The 19,169-nt window shown below is 44.7% G+C and overlaps 1 protein-coding gene across 3 annotated transcripts in view; it reads right to left on the bottom strand.

Moving 5' to 3' along the window:
- ERN1 (endoplasmic reticulum to nucleus signaling 1) overlaps positions 1-16,944 on the bottom strand; it is a 61,024-nt gene extending 44,080 nt beyond the window's left edge. The window contains exon 1 of one of the 3 annotated variants that reach the window (XM_036451071.2): positions 16,690-16,944. Coding sequence is in view for 1 of the 3 variants with exons in the window: in XM_036451073.2 (XP_036306966.1) it covers positions 16,690-16,755 (66 nt within the window). In the remaining 2 variants the exon portion in view is untranslated. Of the gene's footprint in view, positions 1-9,479; positions 9,499-16,689 lie in introns of those variants that run through there. The other 2 variants (XM_036451073.2, XM_036451072.2) reach the window with 2 other exon arrangements.
- Between the last annotated feature and the right edge of the window lie 2,225 nt (positions 16,945-19,169).

Raw genomic sequence — 19,169 nt, 5'->3', positions numbered from 1 at the left:
TCCCCCTCCCCCTACATACACACAATTTGTGCAGTAATATGTTAATTCAGCAGGAAGTACCTCAAAATAGTATTCTGTAATATAGTCCTTGGCAGGTACTAAATGATATTCAAAAGAGGACATATGTGTCTACAATTCTTCTATTTGCAGCAATAGTAACTACTTCATATTATAAACTTCAACAAAGCCTGGCTATTTGCGATTCTGGCGGCTTTGCAACAAGTACCCTGCAGAGTGCTGTCATTCTAATGCCATTTGATCACATGCTAGAAGACTGCCTAATGATGGCCAAAAAGCTGTCTAGAATTCACCAACGACGAAAATTGGTGCCAGTAAATGCCAACACACACCCAATACATAAAGATCTCTTGTTGGAAAATAAAGCCCACAAGAGTATAAGACTCAGACTGATCAGGAGAGTGGGCTAAACAACGACCTACTTTTGAAGGTTTCTTATGTAAAGGCCTGTTAGACAGATATAACGAAGATTTTTATTCTAATCACATCCTGCTCCTTAACCCCGAACTCATTTACACACCTGATCCAACAGTAAAGTCCTCTCTTCCAATTATGGAGATGTCTATATAGCCATCTGTACACAGTGATACAGAAAACTCATTGTCTAGTCTCCTGTCTACTGAATTGGGATAAAGATTAGAGGACATACAAAGAGCTTCCCAGACAAGAAAAAGCTAAAGGAGCTCATCACCACCAAACCAGTATTACATGAAATGTTAAAGAGTCTTCTTTAAGAAGGAAAAAAAGACAAAAACTATGAGAAATAAAATGGAAATAATGAACAATTGAATCTAAAAAACAAAATAAGTGAACAAGCAGAACAGAAACAGACTCATAGATATAGAGAACATTTTGATGGTTGCAGATGGAAGAGGGGTTGGGGGAATGGGTGAAAAAGGTGAAAGGATTAAGAAGTGCAAACTGGTTGTTACAGAATAGTCATGGGGATGTAAAGTACAGCATATGGAATAGTCAATAATATAATAATAATTTGTATGTATGGTGTCAGATGGGTACAAGATTTATTGGGATGATCACTTACTAAGTTATATAATGTCTAATCACTGAAACTAATGTACTACTATATGCCAAGTCAACTGTAATTAAAAAATAAAAACGATTAAAAATTTTTTAAAAACCTGGTAAAAAGAAGCTAGAGAGAAAAAGAATGATAACATTGGTGATATTAAGAGACTTTTCTTATTTAATTTTGCCTATGTTTTAATGATTTCAGTCTATTACAGAACTAGTCCAAGTTCTGTTATACTTCATTTACTTGAGTGTAAGTCAGCAATAATCCTTCAACCAAATACTAGTTCCTTTTAACCAGCCTATCAGCTGTTATGTTTCCGGACATTAGGTCAATAAAGGTAACCATGACATTTGCTTTGGATGGGAGTCAAGTGTCTGCTTGGGATGCAGTAAAGGGCAAGGCCTAACTGAACAGCTCTGTGTGGTTTCCAAACTAAGCAACCAAGGGGGTAAAACTAGTATTTGTGGCAATTCTTGTGTGGTGTAATTAACCACCACCCCCGGCAGTTACAATTCTTTGGTTTAGGCTATTCCTTTAACGGTCTGATAAAAGGTTCCTCATAAATTCACTTTATTCCTGAGCGCAAAGGTATGCTAGTTTCACAACAGGTAAATATATTTCACCTACTGGTTTGGGATCCAGGCTGTGTCTAAGTCCAAATAGCCAGCTGTTCTGTTTGTCTTCACGGTCCCTCTGCCATCAGCTTATACTGACACCATGGAAGGAGGAAATACATTTGGGCATGAAAAGTGCTCTGTGGTCAAGGAAATAAGCCCTGTGCTGAGGGTGGTATCAAATCCCTAAGGTTCCTAAGCATTTTATTGGTTATGAGAACTAAAACTCAAGCTTTCACAATCATTTAGTAGTTGAGATTTAGAATGCGAGTATTGCCACTACTATGATATTGTCTTCACTAAAAGGCAATAGTAGCAGTTCAGATCTTGTAAAAACTGAGAAATCTACTAGGCTCATTTACCTTATTGCAGCACCATAAACAAACTGAACTAATAAAGGTCTGAATTAGACTAATAATTTCTACAAGGAAGTTTGGAGAGGGGTGGGGAGATAAGAGATCAACCTCTGTCCATTTTGTTCTTTACCCTTAGTTAGGGATTTCTTTTGGTGGTAGGAGAGTGGAAGGGGTCAAGTGGAAAGTGGATAAATGCTCTAGTCAAATAAAAGTTATCTACAAACAATTGCATTTATGACATAATTGCCACCCATGCTTGCCAGATGTTGCCAAGCTTCATAAGAGAAGATACCTGGCCTTCCCCTTGTCAGAATCCCCATTGTTTGAAGACCATTTGAGGATTACCTACTTCCCTGCTGGCCCATGCACCATACTGCCTTCCTGCTGCAAATGAGCTAGATGGTCATTAAGTCCATATGGCTCCATACAACACAGATCGAACTGTATGACTGTTTACAACTTCTGGAATATGTAATTTTAGAGATGAAAAGGGCTGAAGAGATCACCTTACCCAACCCTCTCATTTGATAGATGTCAAGGCTCAGAGAGGTGAAGTGACTTGCCCACGGTGCCACAGACAGTTAACTATAGCCAAAGGACTGGAACTGAGGTCTCCGCCTTTCTGTCTGGTCCTTTGCCCGCTGCCCCACACTATAATTTCAATACTGTAAATCATGGTTCTCTGAGAACTGTAAGCTTAAATTACTTCAGGCCTGGAGCTCCCCTCTGAATCCTGCCGGAGAGGATGGAGAACAGCACGCTGCCCTGGGAAGCGGGGTAGGCTCTTTTGGATGAGGCCAAAATGTAAGCTGTAGATTCCACACAGACACCCAATATACCAAAGGCACTGCACATTATACAGGGTGGGGACTTTAAAAAAACGTTCTGGGTAAAAATTCCTGAGATCCCACTGTAGATCTAAGGGGGTGGAAATACCACCACAGAAAGTCAAAGGCATTAGCCACCATAAAAAAAATTCTTGCAATACATTTATCCAGCCCATTCCTAATGGTTTTTAAAAAAATGCTCTTTGATGATGATGATGATGACATAGTAGCCTCTGCCAATTCCTTTGATGAAGAAAGTCATTCTTTCAAGGCCAATGCCAAGGAAACACACATTACTGACTAGCACAGGACATGTCCTTTGAACAGCAAAGACCATTTTAATGACCAAACATGCTGATGGCCTTAAGTGCTAAATCAGACTGCTTCCCTTAGCAGGATACATGCTCACAAAAAAAAGGAAAAGGGTCTGAATATTGATTTTTTTCATGTGAGGAAAAATCTTATGCCAGCAGGTTTCCATACTTTTAGCATAGGTTTCTACTTTCTAGGCTCCTCTGAGAAGCCCATGTAAACATCTCTATGCAATTCTCACACATTTGGGCAGAGACAGGAAATAAGAAAATGGAAGACTGTGTTGGCACAGCTCAATCTAGAGTGGGACTAGTGAAGGCTGAGAACAAGAGCAGGGCAAGAGGACCAAGCTAGGCTGCTTCCTCCAGCTTATCAAGAGGTAGGCGGGGAAACAGAAGCAAGGAGATAGATAGCAAGCCTCTGGTTTCAAGGAAGAAGCTCTTCCAAACACTAAGGAGAGAGGAACTCCCTCCGGAGAAAGGAGAAATGGCTGTCCTGGACAGGGACGGGGGAGGGACATGCTTTTACAGACACACACTCTGGCCAACAGGCTCCATTCTTCCAGGGATCGCGCTTCCTAAAGTTACCATCCTGGTCAGGCTTCTGCCTCATCTGGAGGTCATCCAACCTTACTGCCAATTTCTCCAGGTTAGAAAAGCAGCTTACATGGGCATCTGAATTGTGGGGGAAGCTGGCATAAAGCCTCCCAATCTGTTTCTTCTTGTGAACAACATCTCTTTAACTGCTAAGGCAGTAAAATAAATACTGACATTTCCAAAGAAAAGAATTATGTCAGTACCAGGGAAGACAGCTTATTGAAGAAATTGGTGGGGGAGCCAAAGATATCATCGCAAAGTAAACAAACTAAAAAACCTGACTATCCACTCTGACTCAAACCTCAGTGGCTCATCTCCTCCCCTCATGGGCAGACAGCGACAGAATGTGGGACAATTAATAAAAGATTAAAATATGTTTGGTTTGTGATGTTTAAGAAGGAAGAAAGGTTTTTTGTGTTTTTTTTAAAGGAAGAAGAAATAACTGCTGGAAAGATTTTTACCAAACGGTACTACATTTTACATCTGGATTGTATGTGATTATCTGAAAACACACTTATTGTTTGTTAAGCTTCAAGGAAGTATAATGTGATTGATAGAAGGGCAGAAGTTGGAGCCAGACCACCTGGGCATTCACCTTAATTTTCTCACCCACAAAATGAGAATAATAATAATACTTCTTAAGAGAATTATTGCGAGAGTTAAATGAGTTAATATACATAAAGCTCTAAGAACAGTACCTAGTATACAGTGAGTGCCATATAAGTGTCAATTATTATGATGATTCATCAAGAACTGTGCAAGACACTAGGATCTAATCCCAACAGAGGTCTGATCCATACCTTCTTGGAGTTTGTGATCTAATAAGGGGCCATAGGAGTCAAAGAACCAGACAAACACAATAGCAGTCAGTACTATTAAAGAGATAGATATACAGGACCCATGAGAGCATAACAGGAGAAGCCGATTTGGTATTGAGTTGAGGGTTGTGGGATCAGTGTCAAAGGTTTTCCTGAAGGAGTGACATCTGAGTTAAGATCTAAAGGAAGAAGGGGAGGGAGGAAACAGCCCGGGCAGAGGGAACAGCCTGTGCAAAAGCCCTGAGACGGAAGATGATTCACTGTGTCTGAGGACCTAGTGGGCCAGTGCTCCTGGGGGGACAAAGCAGAAAGGGCAATGGGACAAGGTGGGGCTGGGAAAGCTGGCCGAAGCCAAGTGTGTGCTCATTGCGTGTCTTGTTACCTATGCAGCTCCCAGAAAGAGAAGGAAGAGGTGCTGTACACATCCGTGCAAAGCAAATCTGGAGGAAACAAATGTTCCCTAAGGTGAATGTGATACACAAGACACACGTGTTCACTCCCTAGGTGAGTCTTGTCTGGTGCTTTATGGGATGCCAATGCCGGACTGATGCTGATTTACAGCTGAGTATAACATGGGAAAGTATAGTAGTAAGCCTCTTATATGAAGTATGGCCAATAAACAAATTCCAACACAAAATCTTTTGCTTTGAGACCCCTCCTCCGAGGGACTTCTCTGACCAGCCACGGATTTGGAAGCCCAGAGAGTGGAACATGCCTCCTCCTTCCTTTTATCCACCAAGTGCCCCATCTCCCAGTACCTGCAGTCAATTCCAGGCTCCTCTTGCCACAGTAAGGGTAACTGTACAGTGAGAGTAAGTCGTTGGGTCACCACCTCACATTACTCATGCAGGCTGACAAGTTATCAATCTCTTCTAGGCACTCCCTGTTTCACACTTCTTCCTGTTGGCTGACCCGTCTATCTCCAACTTACTTGCTAATTCACTTATTTCAACCTCACTTCTGGGTCTGGACTCTCTCTTTTTACCTACAGATGCACAGAAAGAAGGTCCTGTTAGGAACTCCAAGGCTTACAACACTCCTGCCTTCAAGGAGTTAGCCATCTAGCAGAGAAATTGTACAACACAAGGTTCCATAACCAGCCCCCCGAAGGCTGGCCTGGCACAGGCCCTGTCCAGGGCGATTCCCTACGATCTGAGCCCACATTCCCCTGCTCAGGCTGCTTGTCAATCCTTGGCCTATCCTGTGTTCACGTAACTCCAAGTTAAACAACCAAGAGTTCCTCAGATATCCCCACAAGCCTGGCACATGCTTGACAGGTGATTTTTGGGTGAACGAAGCTGAAAGATGAGACTGGAAACAGGGGTATATGTTCTGGCTCGGGCTCTGAGCAAGTCATTAAATTTCTCCTGCCATCAGGACCTTATTCCATGGAGGAAGAACACTGGGTTGGAAGCTCAGAAGTGTGATGAGCCATGTTTTACGGCCCTCATCTCTCCTCAGGCTTTGCTGTAGATTCTTCTCCCCCTAACTGATCAAAACATGCCAAAACCTACCTGAGAATTTGAGAGAATTAGAAGTCCTGATGCCTTTGAACACAGTCAGTCCCAATCCTGCCTGGTCTTTCAACACCTCGGTGTCTCCATTTATCTCAAATTATTGCAACATTGGCAATTAGTAATAATCTGATTCACCTTAAGGTTCAGGGTGGGGAAAAGAAATACCACAGAAATCACCCAATAATATGTGGGAGGAGATAGGTTACTCCCAAGGACACATGGTATGGGCTATAAAACCAACCATCTCCTAAATGGAGAGGGAGATCTCTATTCTCCAAACCACAAATCAGATAAGTGACTGAACTTTACTCCAGTTCCGAGAGCCTCAGAAATTTCCAAATACGGAGCCATCAGATCAAGATGTCTTTGGGTTGGTTTTAGAAGCAACTGTGGTTTGGTTCCCAGTCAGTTGAAGAACAAAACTACAGATAAACTGGTTCTTAATCTCTTATGTGTAAAGGAAACCGTTTTCTTCTCTGTAAAACAAGACCACCGCAAGCAGGAAATGAACCCTAACAGAACTAGAGGATAAGGCCACTAGATTGTTCAGAGGTCAGCGATTCCCCGAAACTGGCTTTCCATCTTTCACGCAGCATTTGGAGTTATCCGGCGATCTTATAAAGCCTTCCTTCCACCAGGGAGGAAACTATCTGATGTTCTTTAAGTAACAACAGAGGTCGCGGAGATAACTGGCCGGCCGTGTCCTGCCCCTTGCTGTCCCATGAGGCTGTTCGACTGGCACCTGCTGCACAGGCCTTTGACGGCGAGGCTCAGAGACACAGGTACCCAGTTCTCTCAGAAAAGGGGAAGGTGGCCGGGACCGGTTTGGCTCAATGGATAGAGCGTCGGCTTGGGGACTGAAGGGTCCTGGGTTCGATTCCGGTCAAGGGCATGTACCTTGGTTGCGGGCATATCCCCAGGAGGGGGTGTGCAAGAGGCAGCTGATCGATGACTCTCTCTCATTAATGTTTCTAACTCACTCTCTCCCTTCCCCTTCCTCTCTGTACAAAAATCAATAAAAGATATTTAAAAAGAAAAAAAAAAAAAGGAAAAAAAAAAGAAAAGGGGAAGGTGAGTCCCACAAACTGTCCCCTCCTACAAGGTGCTTCCAGCACACTCGTTCTCACCCTGATAAGAAAGCTCTTTTTTGTTTATATGCTTCATTCTTATACCTTAACTATCGGGACTCACTCCTCCCACAAATTTCTTCCACACCCACACCATCCAGGCTATGTCACCCTGCCTGCAGAAGGCTCTCTTAAAACTCAAGAGATTCATTTCAGCTGCAAGGGTGCTGCAAAAGGACCTGGAAAGTAACACTGTTTTGATTTCTTAGGCATCTTCATATGTGGAAAAGGGAGCAATAAGTAGGCTAAGTGTCAATTTAAATAATTCTAAACATTGTGTAATTCAATAACTAAGTGTATATGAATGTAAGGCCAATTAGTTAAAGCTGATTTTTTTTTAATCCTCCCCCTTGGAGTTTAAGGGATGACACTCCAACCAACTAAGCCACCCGGCCAGGGCAAAGCTGATTTTTTTTTTTTTAAGCAATTGGAATACCAACCAGCCTGGAATTACTTGCTCTTTAAGAGTTGGGCAGTATTGTACTATATTAGAAACAAATATAATGCTAGGTTCTCTAGTTCTAGTTCTGCTGCTAACCAGCAGAATGTATCGATGCCAATTCTCTAGAGCAGTGTTTCTCAAACTTTTGACATATGTGTACCCCTTCTATAATTTTCATAACGCTGAGTACCCCTCGTACTCATGAGAACGAAGAATTAGGCGCAGCTAAGCACGGTGCAGTGCATATCCCCACCAAACTCTGGTGCAATGCGTACCCCCACCAAACTTTTCCCGTATCCCTGGGGGTGCGCCTACCACACTTTGGGAAACACTGCTCTAGAATATAAGCCCAAAGCTGTCTCTAGGCCAGGCCAGGGCTCTGTGATATTACAGGCCATAGGTAGCACATCTGCTCTGTCCAGGATTAAGGTACAGGAATTACTTAATGGCCCCAATCTGGCTGCACATTAGTCACCTGGGGCTTACAAAAATGCTTTTTAAAGACAGGATGTCAGCCTCCATGCCTACAGATCCTGATTTCATTCACCCGGGGTGGGGCCTCAGCACAGGGTTTTTAAAAAGCTCCCAGGTGACTGACTCAGCCAGGGCTGAGAAGCACTGCGAGCCACACATTCCTGGCTGCAGCTGTGGCCCTCCGGCAGGTGTTTCTCTCGTTCCTAGAGGCCCCTCAGGAGTTACGGGCCACTGGCTTTAAGAGAAAAGATGTCTGATTTAGTTTGGGCAACAAACTCCTCTGATAACTGTAGATCAATGGCAACATCAGGTTCTATAAAGATCTGACGACACTGTTTGTTCAGAAAATGTATGAAAAAATTCAGTTTCCATGACAAACACTCCTGCAGCCTAGACAAACAATTATCCCCTGGAAACGGGGGGTGGGGGGAAGAGGGAGGGAGAGAGAAATAATCCACCGGAGAAAGGGTTGGCTTTGAATTATAATTATAAATTAGTCTACTAACTACGGAAATCATGTTTAATACATAGGACGACAACCCTCGATCAGGAGTTCATTCTTTAATATGAAACATCATGCTGAGAAAAAAATGAAAGTGACTTGGAATAATCACAACCCATTTATCTCCTGGGCGTGGCAATGTTAAAATTAACCTGTTACTGATATGAGGAGCCCATGGAGAGGGCACCACACACTATGGGTCATGTCCTGGAAGCCCCTCTCATTGTGTAGAAAGGAACACTGCTGATGACAGCCCATTCAACAAGACAGATTACAGCTAGAGCAACATCTCCCTGCCCTCCAAAAAACCCACAACCCACTTGCCTGATGATAAACAGCTCCTTGCTTTATTGGTCTTAACAAGACTCAAAGGCATTCCCTGAGTATCTGCTGAGTGCCCACTACAGTGAGTATAGCCGACCCACCATGCCAAGTGCTACAGATGATGCGAAGGTAAGCAAGGCAGGGTCCCTGCCTTCCAGGACAGACCAGCAAGAGGAGTGTGACGGCCCCTATCCCAGGGCACCTCCTTGGCCCCTTCCTCTCTTCCCTCATTACACTCTCCTGAGACCCCCCCTAAAATAACCTGAGCCCCTCCATTGTGGTCCAACGTACACTGTGTCAGCCCCTCTCCCATCACCTACTCCCCGGTGCCAGAACTGCTGGGAGGTAGGGGCCTCTGCAAAGGCAAACACCCAGCTCAGCCTGATGGTTAGAGTTCTGAATTCTCAGGATTCCCTGAGGAAGGGGAGTGCACTATGGAGGACGGACTTTGGTTCAAGGCTTCTCAGACATGTACTTTCAGTTTTGCTGTTTCAGAAACATTTCTGGGCGAGATCTTACTGATCAACGTGCACCTGCTTGGATATTATTAGACCTCTTAAACTGTGAATTGGGCTTAATCTTCTCTCCATGGTATGGCTACTGGATTTGTCAGCATTCAGAGCAGTCAGTTTTGCTGGAGAGTCTCAGGTGGAGGCAGTGTGTCGGACTCAGGGTTGCCTCTTTCCTACTGAAAAGGGTAAGAGGCTACAACTCTTGTGGGAGGAACAAGAGCATTATCTGAGCATTTCCCTGAAGCTCAGATCTTCCTTCTCTTGCTGGTCCCTGGTCCTTCTCTAGATCCTCTACTCTAGATCCTCTCCTCTAGATCCTCTCTCATTGCAACATGGCTGGATCACCTCTCAGGGTGTGCCTGGTGTAGCTGGACTGATCTGTCCTAACAAACACACCAGAACAGAAGCACTGCAGGGACCTGCTCTTCAAAGAGAAGCAGGAAGATTAGGTTCAAGGCTCAGTTCTGTCAATGACACATGACCTCAACGTCGCATGACCCTCTCTGGCCTCAGCTTTCTCATCTGTCTGCTCTGGGGAACAGAGCAGGGCAGTGATCTTTCAACTTACGGAGGGAAGATGATGCCTGAGAGAGGGTGGTACCTGCCGCAAACACCATCCTCCCACCCTCAAAGGTTCTAATGGGCTCCCCCTGTTACTGACACGCATCCTGTTCCTTGTGTGGGGGTGGGGGTGGGGATGGAATGGGGGGAAACTCTGAGGCTCACTGCATTAGACCAGTGAGATCCCTTCCAACTGGCTAATATACTCTGATTCTAGTTACCTTGGGAAGCATTGATACCTTTATGCATCTATGCTCCTGTTGCTCCCAAATATTTCTGGAAATTCCTTTCAAAGAATATACCTGTGAGAGCCCTATATTGTGTAAAGTCTTTAGTTGGCTTTTAAAAACAACCAAAAATCATATCCAAGTGTCTTCAGTAAATTGTGCAATCAAGCTGACTAATAGTTTTCACCAAAACTTCAGTGTGAAGCACATGAAAGTTATATTCAAGCACAGATTGGAAGGAATTGGGAAATGTTTTAAGTTGTGTAAGGATAATTGGCTCAAGAGTAAATATTTGCTCTTTTAGGGCTCCCTATGTGTTTTAAGTTGAATTATTAAACTGATTAACTACATTATTACATGAAGTACTAAAAAGTAAAACAATTGTAAAAAGACTAACTTATAGGACACGAACACTGACTCTGAAGGAGTGATTATTTTGAAAGAGGCAACGTTCCTTTGGACAAATAAGTTTAGGTGTGTTTGTGGGAAAACAAACAAAACAAAGAAACACCAAAGGCATGATGGTATTGTCAAGTGGCACTTCAATCTTCCCAGGAAAAGCAGCTGCATGGACAAGCTGCATGTTTTAAGAACAGCAGCCTCCAAAAGGCACAACCTATGCGTCAATTCTTGATTTACCAATAGTCTTGAAGCAAAATTGTAAACAGCCTCACAACCAACTATAGGAAGAATCTTGTCTCTAGGAGGCAGGCTACCCTCAAAACCAAACTTGCTGATGACCCCGAGGTATCTGAGGGTGCCCACGGGAGCCACATCTGCTACGAAGCTGATCTGAAACCACTGCAGACCCAGGGGCCGTGCAAACAATCTACTGAACAAATCAGAACAAAGCATTTTCTCAGTAGGCCTTGGTACAGAAAGTGTCATCAATAAACTGCTACGGTTATCTGCATTCTCAAAATATAAGCAAAATAAAATCTAAATATTTCATTTCCATTTGACTTAAAATCCATGCTGCTGAAAGAAAACAGCTTACTTTAAAATGGCTATTATAAACCCAATTTAAGGCAAGTTTTGTACTTTTTAAAATATCCAAAATAGTTTGGAGGCTGGGGGAAGAAGCTGTAAAAGATTACGTTTGATAAGCAAATTCCAGTTCTAGGAATTTATCTCGAGGAGTAATTTAGCAGTTTAAGATGCGTTCAAGACCCGGCCAGTGTGCTCAGCTGAGTAAGCGTTATCCCATGCACTGGAGGTCACTGGTTTGACTCCTTGTAAGGGCAGGAGGCAGCCTAAGGATGCTGATGTTTCTCTCTCCTCGATGTTTCTCTCCCTCTCTCCCCCCCCCTTCCTCTCTCACTAAAATCAATAAAAACATTTTTTAAAAAGGAAAAAAGGTTTATCACATTTTTTATAATAATGAAAATTAAAAACAGCCTCAATATTCTACCTAGCTGAATGGTCAAATTATGGTATATACATTCAGAAGTATTACACAGAGAGATGTATTATGAGAATGTTGTTGCAGAATTAAACTCTAACAATGAAAGAAAGATCTGTGATATGTTCCAGTTTGGAGAAGAACAATACTGACTATGCAAATATTGTGCAGAAAAAAAACACACATCTGGAAGTATATATATATCAAGGTGTTAGTATCAATAAATTAGCCACCAGGGAAATGCAAATCAAAGCCATAATGAGTTACCACTTCACACCCACTAAGATGACTATAATTAAAAAGGCAGATCAGAGCAAGGGTTGGTAAGAATGTGGAGACGCTGGAACCCTCCTATACTGCAGGTGGGAATTAAAATAGCGCAGTTGCTTTAGAAAACAGTCCGTTTCCCAAAAAGTTAAACATACAGTTACCATATATAGGACCCAGAAATCCCACTCCTAGATATATACCCCCCCCAAAATAAAAATATATGGCCATTCAAAAATTTGTATTCAAATGTTCATAGGAGCATTATTTATAATAGCCAAAAAGGAGAAACAACCCAAATATTTCATCAATTAAAGAATGGATTAACAAAATGTGGTGTTAACAGCAATAAAAGCAAACGGAAGCACTGATGCACACTGCAACCTGGAAAACATTATGCTAAGTGAAAGAAGCCAGTCACAAAAGACCACATGGAATATGATTCCATTTACAAAATTAGTTATTTGCCTGTCAAAGGCTGGGAGAAATGGGGAGTGACAGATAATGTGTATGAAGTTTCTTTGGGAAAAATGAAAACTGATTGTGACCATGGTTGCACAATTCTGTGAATTGTATTGTACACTATTGAACTGTACACTTTAAATAAGTGAATTATATGATATGTGAATCATATCTCAATAAAGCTGTTAAAGTATTAATAGAAATATGTAATATTTGGGTAGTAGGATTGTAGAAAGTCCCCCCCGCCCCATTTAGACTTATCTATGCTTTCTAACTTTTCTACAATGAATATAACTATTTTGAGGGATTAAAAAAAATCTTCCCCTGTTATCATATAGAAGTGTTCCCATGTTATCATTCAGGAAGCACTAAACACATAAAAGATTTCAAAAAAAAAGGGAAATACACCTTTCCTTATAACAGTGGAAACTGCAAACAATCCATATGACCTCAGCAGAATGGTCACTAGGAAAAGCAAGGCTTAGTACCATGTCAACCCTGGTCCCCACGCCAGGGCTGAGCACAGAGAAATCAAATATTTTATCCTGAATGATGGTTTACTAAAGTGCTACTAAAAGTGACAAACGCACTCAGAACATTTCCTAACAGGGTATGGGAAACATTCTGTGGGAGCGAGGGAGGGAAACCAAACAAATATATAAACACATATTTTTACACATGGAACAAAGATGGCAAGATAATCAAAAGTGATTTAGACTGTCCAGATGTAACTTAAATCTTTAAAAAGAAATGCAAGCTAGGAGCTTATGATTAGCTTTTTAAGTTCTACTTTCCCAATCCATATCTAGTCTTTTTTAAATATCTCTGAGAATGTGTTGCTCTGTGGCAGGTTACCAAACATAGAATATAGCAAAGATAAAGATGGGGAGGGGGGATCGCCAGCCTCTGGGAAATATATTCAACCCGCATGTTTTTTATTCATGGACTGTGATTCACCATTGTGTAAGCCAGCATCACGCTCTAATCATATTGCTAGGTTACAGGCCCCAAGTTATTTGTGCATAATAAAAATGGAATCCATTTGACACATTAGGTTTTTCTCCCCTATATCACCTCTTTGAGGAGAGCATTTGATCATTATAACACACACACAATGCTGAACCAAAAGATTACTTTGGATGCCCAAACCAAAGAGGTTTCCAATGATTCTTCTACCTGAAAAACAGTCAAAATCTCAGGCAAACAGCCATCCCCAGGGCCACGCAGGTGGTGCTGCTCCGTCCGGACGTGAACCCACTGTCCTCCATTCTGGAATATGGTCTACTGCCGAACTCTCTCAAGAAGACTTCTCATACACTTCTCCTTGCTCTGAGAAGCTATGCTACTGTGGAAAGCCCAGGGGGCAGGCAAGCTAATGAAATAACACACACACACACACACACACACACACACACACACTTGCATAACTACAGTCTCATCTCATGATTAGCAGCCCTGATGACATGAGCTTCACGAAACATTCTCCTCCTGGCCTCAGAATAAATACGTGCTATCTCCTACGAGGATAATTCATGTAGGTGATAACCGTCAGGATGCACGGTAAGTGAGGACATTCTACATTAAGACTCCTGTCTCAGATGATATTCTCAGTGTGTTTCTGTACGTTCCTGGCCCTCAGTTCTCGGTGACGTTTTTTATTCCGCTCTATAACCAAAACACTGGTTTTAATCATTATGTTGTACACCTGAAACTAATATAGCATTGTACATCACAGTAACTGTAAAAATTATTTAAAAATAAAGTCAAAACACTGAATACAACAATGCTATCCTATATAATAAAAGCGTAATATGCAAACTGTCCCCTCGCCTGGGAGTTTGTCCCTGAGTTCTACCAGGGGGCAGGGCCAGCTGGGGGGAGGGAGGAAGGCTGGGGTAGCCACTAGAGACCCTACCAGTGCACGAATTTCAGCACTGGGCCTCTAGTATGTTATAACGGAAGAACGTATTTTGCCACAAACGCTACAGATCTCTTTGGTACTTAAGAAGAGGGGCACCTCAACACGGGAAAATGAGAACTACAAGACAGCGATGATGTAACACAAACCCACATGAGGTTCAAGATCCAGGTGTAGGAAAGAGGGGAAAATTCCCTTGGTTAACAGTCTCAAAGCCTTAATAACACTGATGTTATTGCGTTTTGATCTGAAAGCCTAGAGGTGCAGCCCATGATGAGTCAATGTCTGGCTCAATCAGGTACAAAATGAAAGAAAAATCACAGTATTGCCTCCAATGCTCTAGTTATGTCATCAATCAAAAAGAAACAGCATTCAAAAATGCTCCTTGCAGACACATAATATATATATATTTTTAAATGACGGAGAGTAAAAAGCACCTGTGTTGGGGGATTCAAGGGGTGAGGAGAGTACATTTATCATCTATGAAGTGCAAGGTGCCTGCAGGCATGTTAGTATGTTAGCTGTCCCGCTGCACACACAGCAAAGAGTCTCTAAGAAGTAAAATAACTTGCCTGAGGCTTGTCTAATTTTACAGTCAGTGCATTCTACACCACATCACTGCTGCCTGGTTTTAACTGCCCACTTTGCAATGGGTTTCGTTAAGAATTTTCAAGTAAGAATTCTCACTAGATTTGGGAATAGAAATTTTTACTGGCAAATAATGCTGGGAGTGAAATTCTGACCTTTTACCTAAAAACGTAATGACCCTAAAACATAACCTTTCATGAAGGGTCTGGAATATTTTACTGGGAACTCTGAGAAGTCTGGATTGCTAAATATAATTTGCAAATATTTACATGAAATGAAACTGTATTTCCAACTAACGCTAAATAGTTATTTGGGGCTGTTGAAGCCTAAGTTATTCAATAACTACAACACTAGACTCCAATCAAAGAACAGCATGGAAATATGTGGCAAAGAAAACCATACACACTTTGGACTTCATTATTCGAAATGATCAGTTTCCATGCCACACGTATGGTCATTCTCTTATCTGTGAACATACGCCAACCAGCAGTTAACCAATCCAAGATCAAGTGTTGAAGTTCAAAACCTGAACCTAGTTGTGAAAGTGGATTTTTTTTTAATTAGAAGAAAAACTTAAATTACACGAGTTCTAACGTGAAGTATGCACAAATCTCCCTTTCAAAAACCAAAACCCGAGCGTGAAAAGGAAACCTTATACCGTATTATTACAGCTGTTTCCAAATCCTTGTTACTCTCAGAGCATGGGGTATTATTTACCCAAAATGCATAATCTCCAACGAGTTCCCGCTGTGGCACTCAGGTACACATATGTCAATTTTCCACCTGGACACCTGGTACATGATATCCACATTAAGGAGTACACAGTGGAGATCATTAATCAGATCCTGCACCAATGTACCATACCCACATCCTGAACAATATGTTTAAAAAAAAAACACACAAAAAACAAAAAAAAACCACTTGCTAGGTTCTTCTGATCACAAGAGAAAAAAACAAGTGTGTCCACAAAATGTCCTCCCAGCCGTGGTGACCACGTCCACAGCCAGAGTAACAGGTCTTAAGTAATTAAATAAATGCCAACCAGGCACTTGTCCCCCCCATAAAAATGAGAAGAGGTTTCGGACAGCCCCACGGTGTTCTCACAGGAGGTGACAGTTTTTTACTTAAAGTTCTGAAGCGGCTTCACGGCTGTCCCATATGGGGTCTTAAAGGTGAGTCCCATGCCCACCGCTTAACCTGCTTAACGAAATTCCGGTGCCCAGAGGCAGCCTCCCGCCTCACCAGACCAAGGAGCCTGCGAGACAGGTAAGCAGGATCGGGCTCCCGGGTGGAAAAGCTCCCTCTCCCAACGGCATGCGTCTCCCCAAAGTTCTCGCACATTAAAAGTTCCAACCGGGATGACAAACGCAAGACATTCCTCTCCCCTCGGTCACAGGGCCCTTTCCGCGCTTCCCCGGCGGCCGCCGCAGGCAGGCAGGGCCCGCGCCCACTCTTGGGGAGGGTCCGGCAGGTGGCCTTCTGGAGCCCCGAGGTGCCACCGGGGCGACACCAAGTTGCGCACCAGGCCGCGCCGAGCAGCGCCGCCCGGGACACCGCGCTGGCCGCGAGGCCCTTGGAGCGGCGTGCGCCTCGGCGTGGCCGGCCGCGGCCGCCGCTCGGACCGGCCGGGAGGCGTCCGCTCCCCGCCCGCCGCTGCCTCCTACGCGCGCGTCTGGAGCCGCCGCCGGGGCGCACAGGGCCTCGAGCCGCCGCCGCCGCCGCCGCCGGGCTCCCAGCTCGGGGTCCGGCGGGCTCCGAGGGTCCCTCCGTCCCGCGGTTCCCGGTCACTCACCCTGAAGCCGGGCAGCAGCAGCGCCCACAGCAGCGGCAGCAGCAACAGCCGCCGCCGGGCGGGCATGGCGAGGACTCCGTCCCGGCTCCCGGCCCAGCCAGCCGGCTCCGGGGGGCGGTGCGGGAGGGCGGAGGACGGGGCGGGGGCGCCGCGACAACAGCGCGGCGGCGGCTGGTCTTCAGCGGAGGAAGAGCTGACTAGGCTGCGGCGGCGGCGGCACCCCCATTCCCGACTCTTTAAGCGCCGGGCCGGCGCTTCTTCCGGTCGGGGCGGGCCCGGGCTGGGGGCGGGCCCGATAGTGGGCGGGGCCACGGCCAGGTTCGCTGGTGGGCGGGACCGACGCGGTGGGCGGGGCCGAGGTCAGCACAGCAGGTCCAGGTCCCGGGTTGGCGCTGCCGGACAGGACAGGCCAGGCCTAGGCGTCTGCATTTCGGGGCGCCGGACAGTCGAGGCTGAGAGCTTATCCGGCGCGGGGGAAGGCCGGCAGCCCCGCCACGCGGGCGCACCCCATCCCCCCAGGAGGTACCGCTCCTCCCTCCGAGGGACCCCTTGAGTCAGACTTGATCCGGGGAAAGGCCAGGAGACAGGCGGTGCCGGCCGCCCAGAGACCCGGCTTCGTCTTCCCGCCGCGGTGGATCCCCCGGCAGCCTCCGGAGCGAGGGACAGCGGCTGCCGGGACGCCAGCAAATACAGTGCTTCTGCCTGCGCCGCCGATGGATGTCGCTGACTCCACAGCCCTGGGGTCCTCCAGCTGCCACTCAGCTGGTCGGAAGGCCTTTCTTCCTTTTTCTTTTCCCCCTCAGGAATTCCCCCTCAAATCATGTGCAACAGGCATCCGTTCCTTTTGGAATAAACCATGGCCACATCATTTGCCAAAAAGTATAAGCAATAAAAGAAATCACTTAGGCTGCTGATGTCAGGGTGTTTACATGGCCTGTGTGTATGTGACCTCCTGAAGCTTGGGATGACATGGGTCCCCATAACTCATTGGAGCGAGTGGGTGTGGTGAGGTCCCAAACACGTTCTGTTTGAGGGTGATGGGCTATTAGCTTAAAGAGCCCAGCAGCTGTTTGGTCACTGAGTCCCATGCTGCCCTCCACTCGGAAGAGAAGACAGAAGACATAGTGTTTGTAATGAGTAAACTAAGAGTCGAAGTAAGACGTTGATAGATCCTTTCCCAACTTGCTCATAATAAAACCCAAAGTTTTTCAGGGATTTTTTTGGGAAAGGAGTAAGCAATGCTGGAGAAAACAGCAAAGTCGTGGGGGACTGGCCCGGGATCTGGTCTGTGTGCACTGTGGATCGATCCTAACTGAAACACAGACATGTTTGAAGCAAGCCAGCATCCTGTAAACAGTTACCTGTTTCCAACACCAACACGGAGGTCAATCAAGGGACTAATCCCTATCAGTGCTGAGAGTCCAGAGCAGATTGAATCTTGGCAACTTCGAAACTAGTAGACACATCTTGAAAAGTGTTATCTGGCCGAAACCGGTTTGGCTCAGTGGTAGAGCGTTGGTCTGTGGACTGAAAGGTCCCGGGTTCGATTCCGGTCAGGGGCATGTACATTAGTTGTGGGCACATCCACAGTAGGGGGTGTGCAGGAGGCAGCTGGTTGATGTTTCTCTCTCATCCATGTTTCTAGCTCTCTATCCCTCTCTCCTCCTCTCTGTAAAAAGTCAATAAGATATATTTTTTTTAAAAGAAAAAAAAGAAAAGTGTTATCTGCATGTCTAAATGCAAACAGAGAGGTCTGGGATTGGCGGGGAGCTGGGTTAGAACAGAGACCGAATCACTCCCGAGCCCTGTGCCCAGGTGCCCAGGGAGGAGCCCTCTGATGATTACCAGTCTGGCTGGCGAGTTGACAACAGGATCTGTAAGACCACATGCTTGAGTTAAGAAAGAAGCTTGACTAAAAACACCACTTTCCCATCCCTTCTCCGCTGGTGCTTTTTCTCACACAGAGGAAGTCTGGATGGGGGAACTTTCTGTACTGAAACCCTGGCAGCCTTTGACAATTCAAAATGTCACTGTGACCGTGTAAGCACCAGTGGATGAAACACAAAGGGGAATGCTTAACCTCAATTTGACTCATAAATCAGTTTTAACGATCCAATAAAGAAGAAAAAAATTCATCCCAAGGAGCCCAGGTTAGGTGAGTGTATATATAATCTTGAACTCAGCTGGACCTAACACCCCCAAGACTTAACTGCACTGCTCTCAGAATTTCTTATGCACCAAGTGGGTTGTTCTTGCATTTAATCACTTGGTATGTTTTATGTAGTTCACCTGATTGGCAACTCATACGGATAAGCTTTGGTTTTATTTATGGTAGCATTGTCCATAATCTTGCTCCACAGCCAGGCATTTAGACAGCTTTTTACTTATGATAAAACAAAAAGTGGCATTACTGATAAATACCATCATAGATGGAAATATTTTGTAGGGTGCCTTTGGAGTAGATCTGCCCATATAGAATA

This window comes from Pipistrellus kuhlii, unplaced genomic scaffold, assembly GCF_014108245.1.
Source record: "Pipistrellus kuhlii isolate mPipKuh1 unplaced genomic scaffold, mPipKuh1.p scaffold_m20_p_22, whole genome shotgun sequence".
NCBI classification, from domain to species: domain Eukaryota; kingdom Metazoa; phylum Chordata; class Mammalia; order Chiroptera; family Vespertilionidae; genus Pipistrellus; species Pipistrellus kuhlii.
Note: the sequence above shows the minus strand (reverse complement) of the source record. Positions and strands in the feature narration are given on the sequence as shown.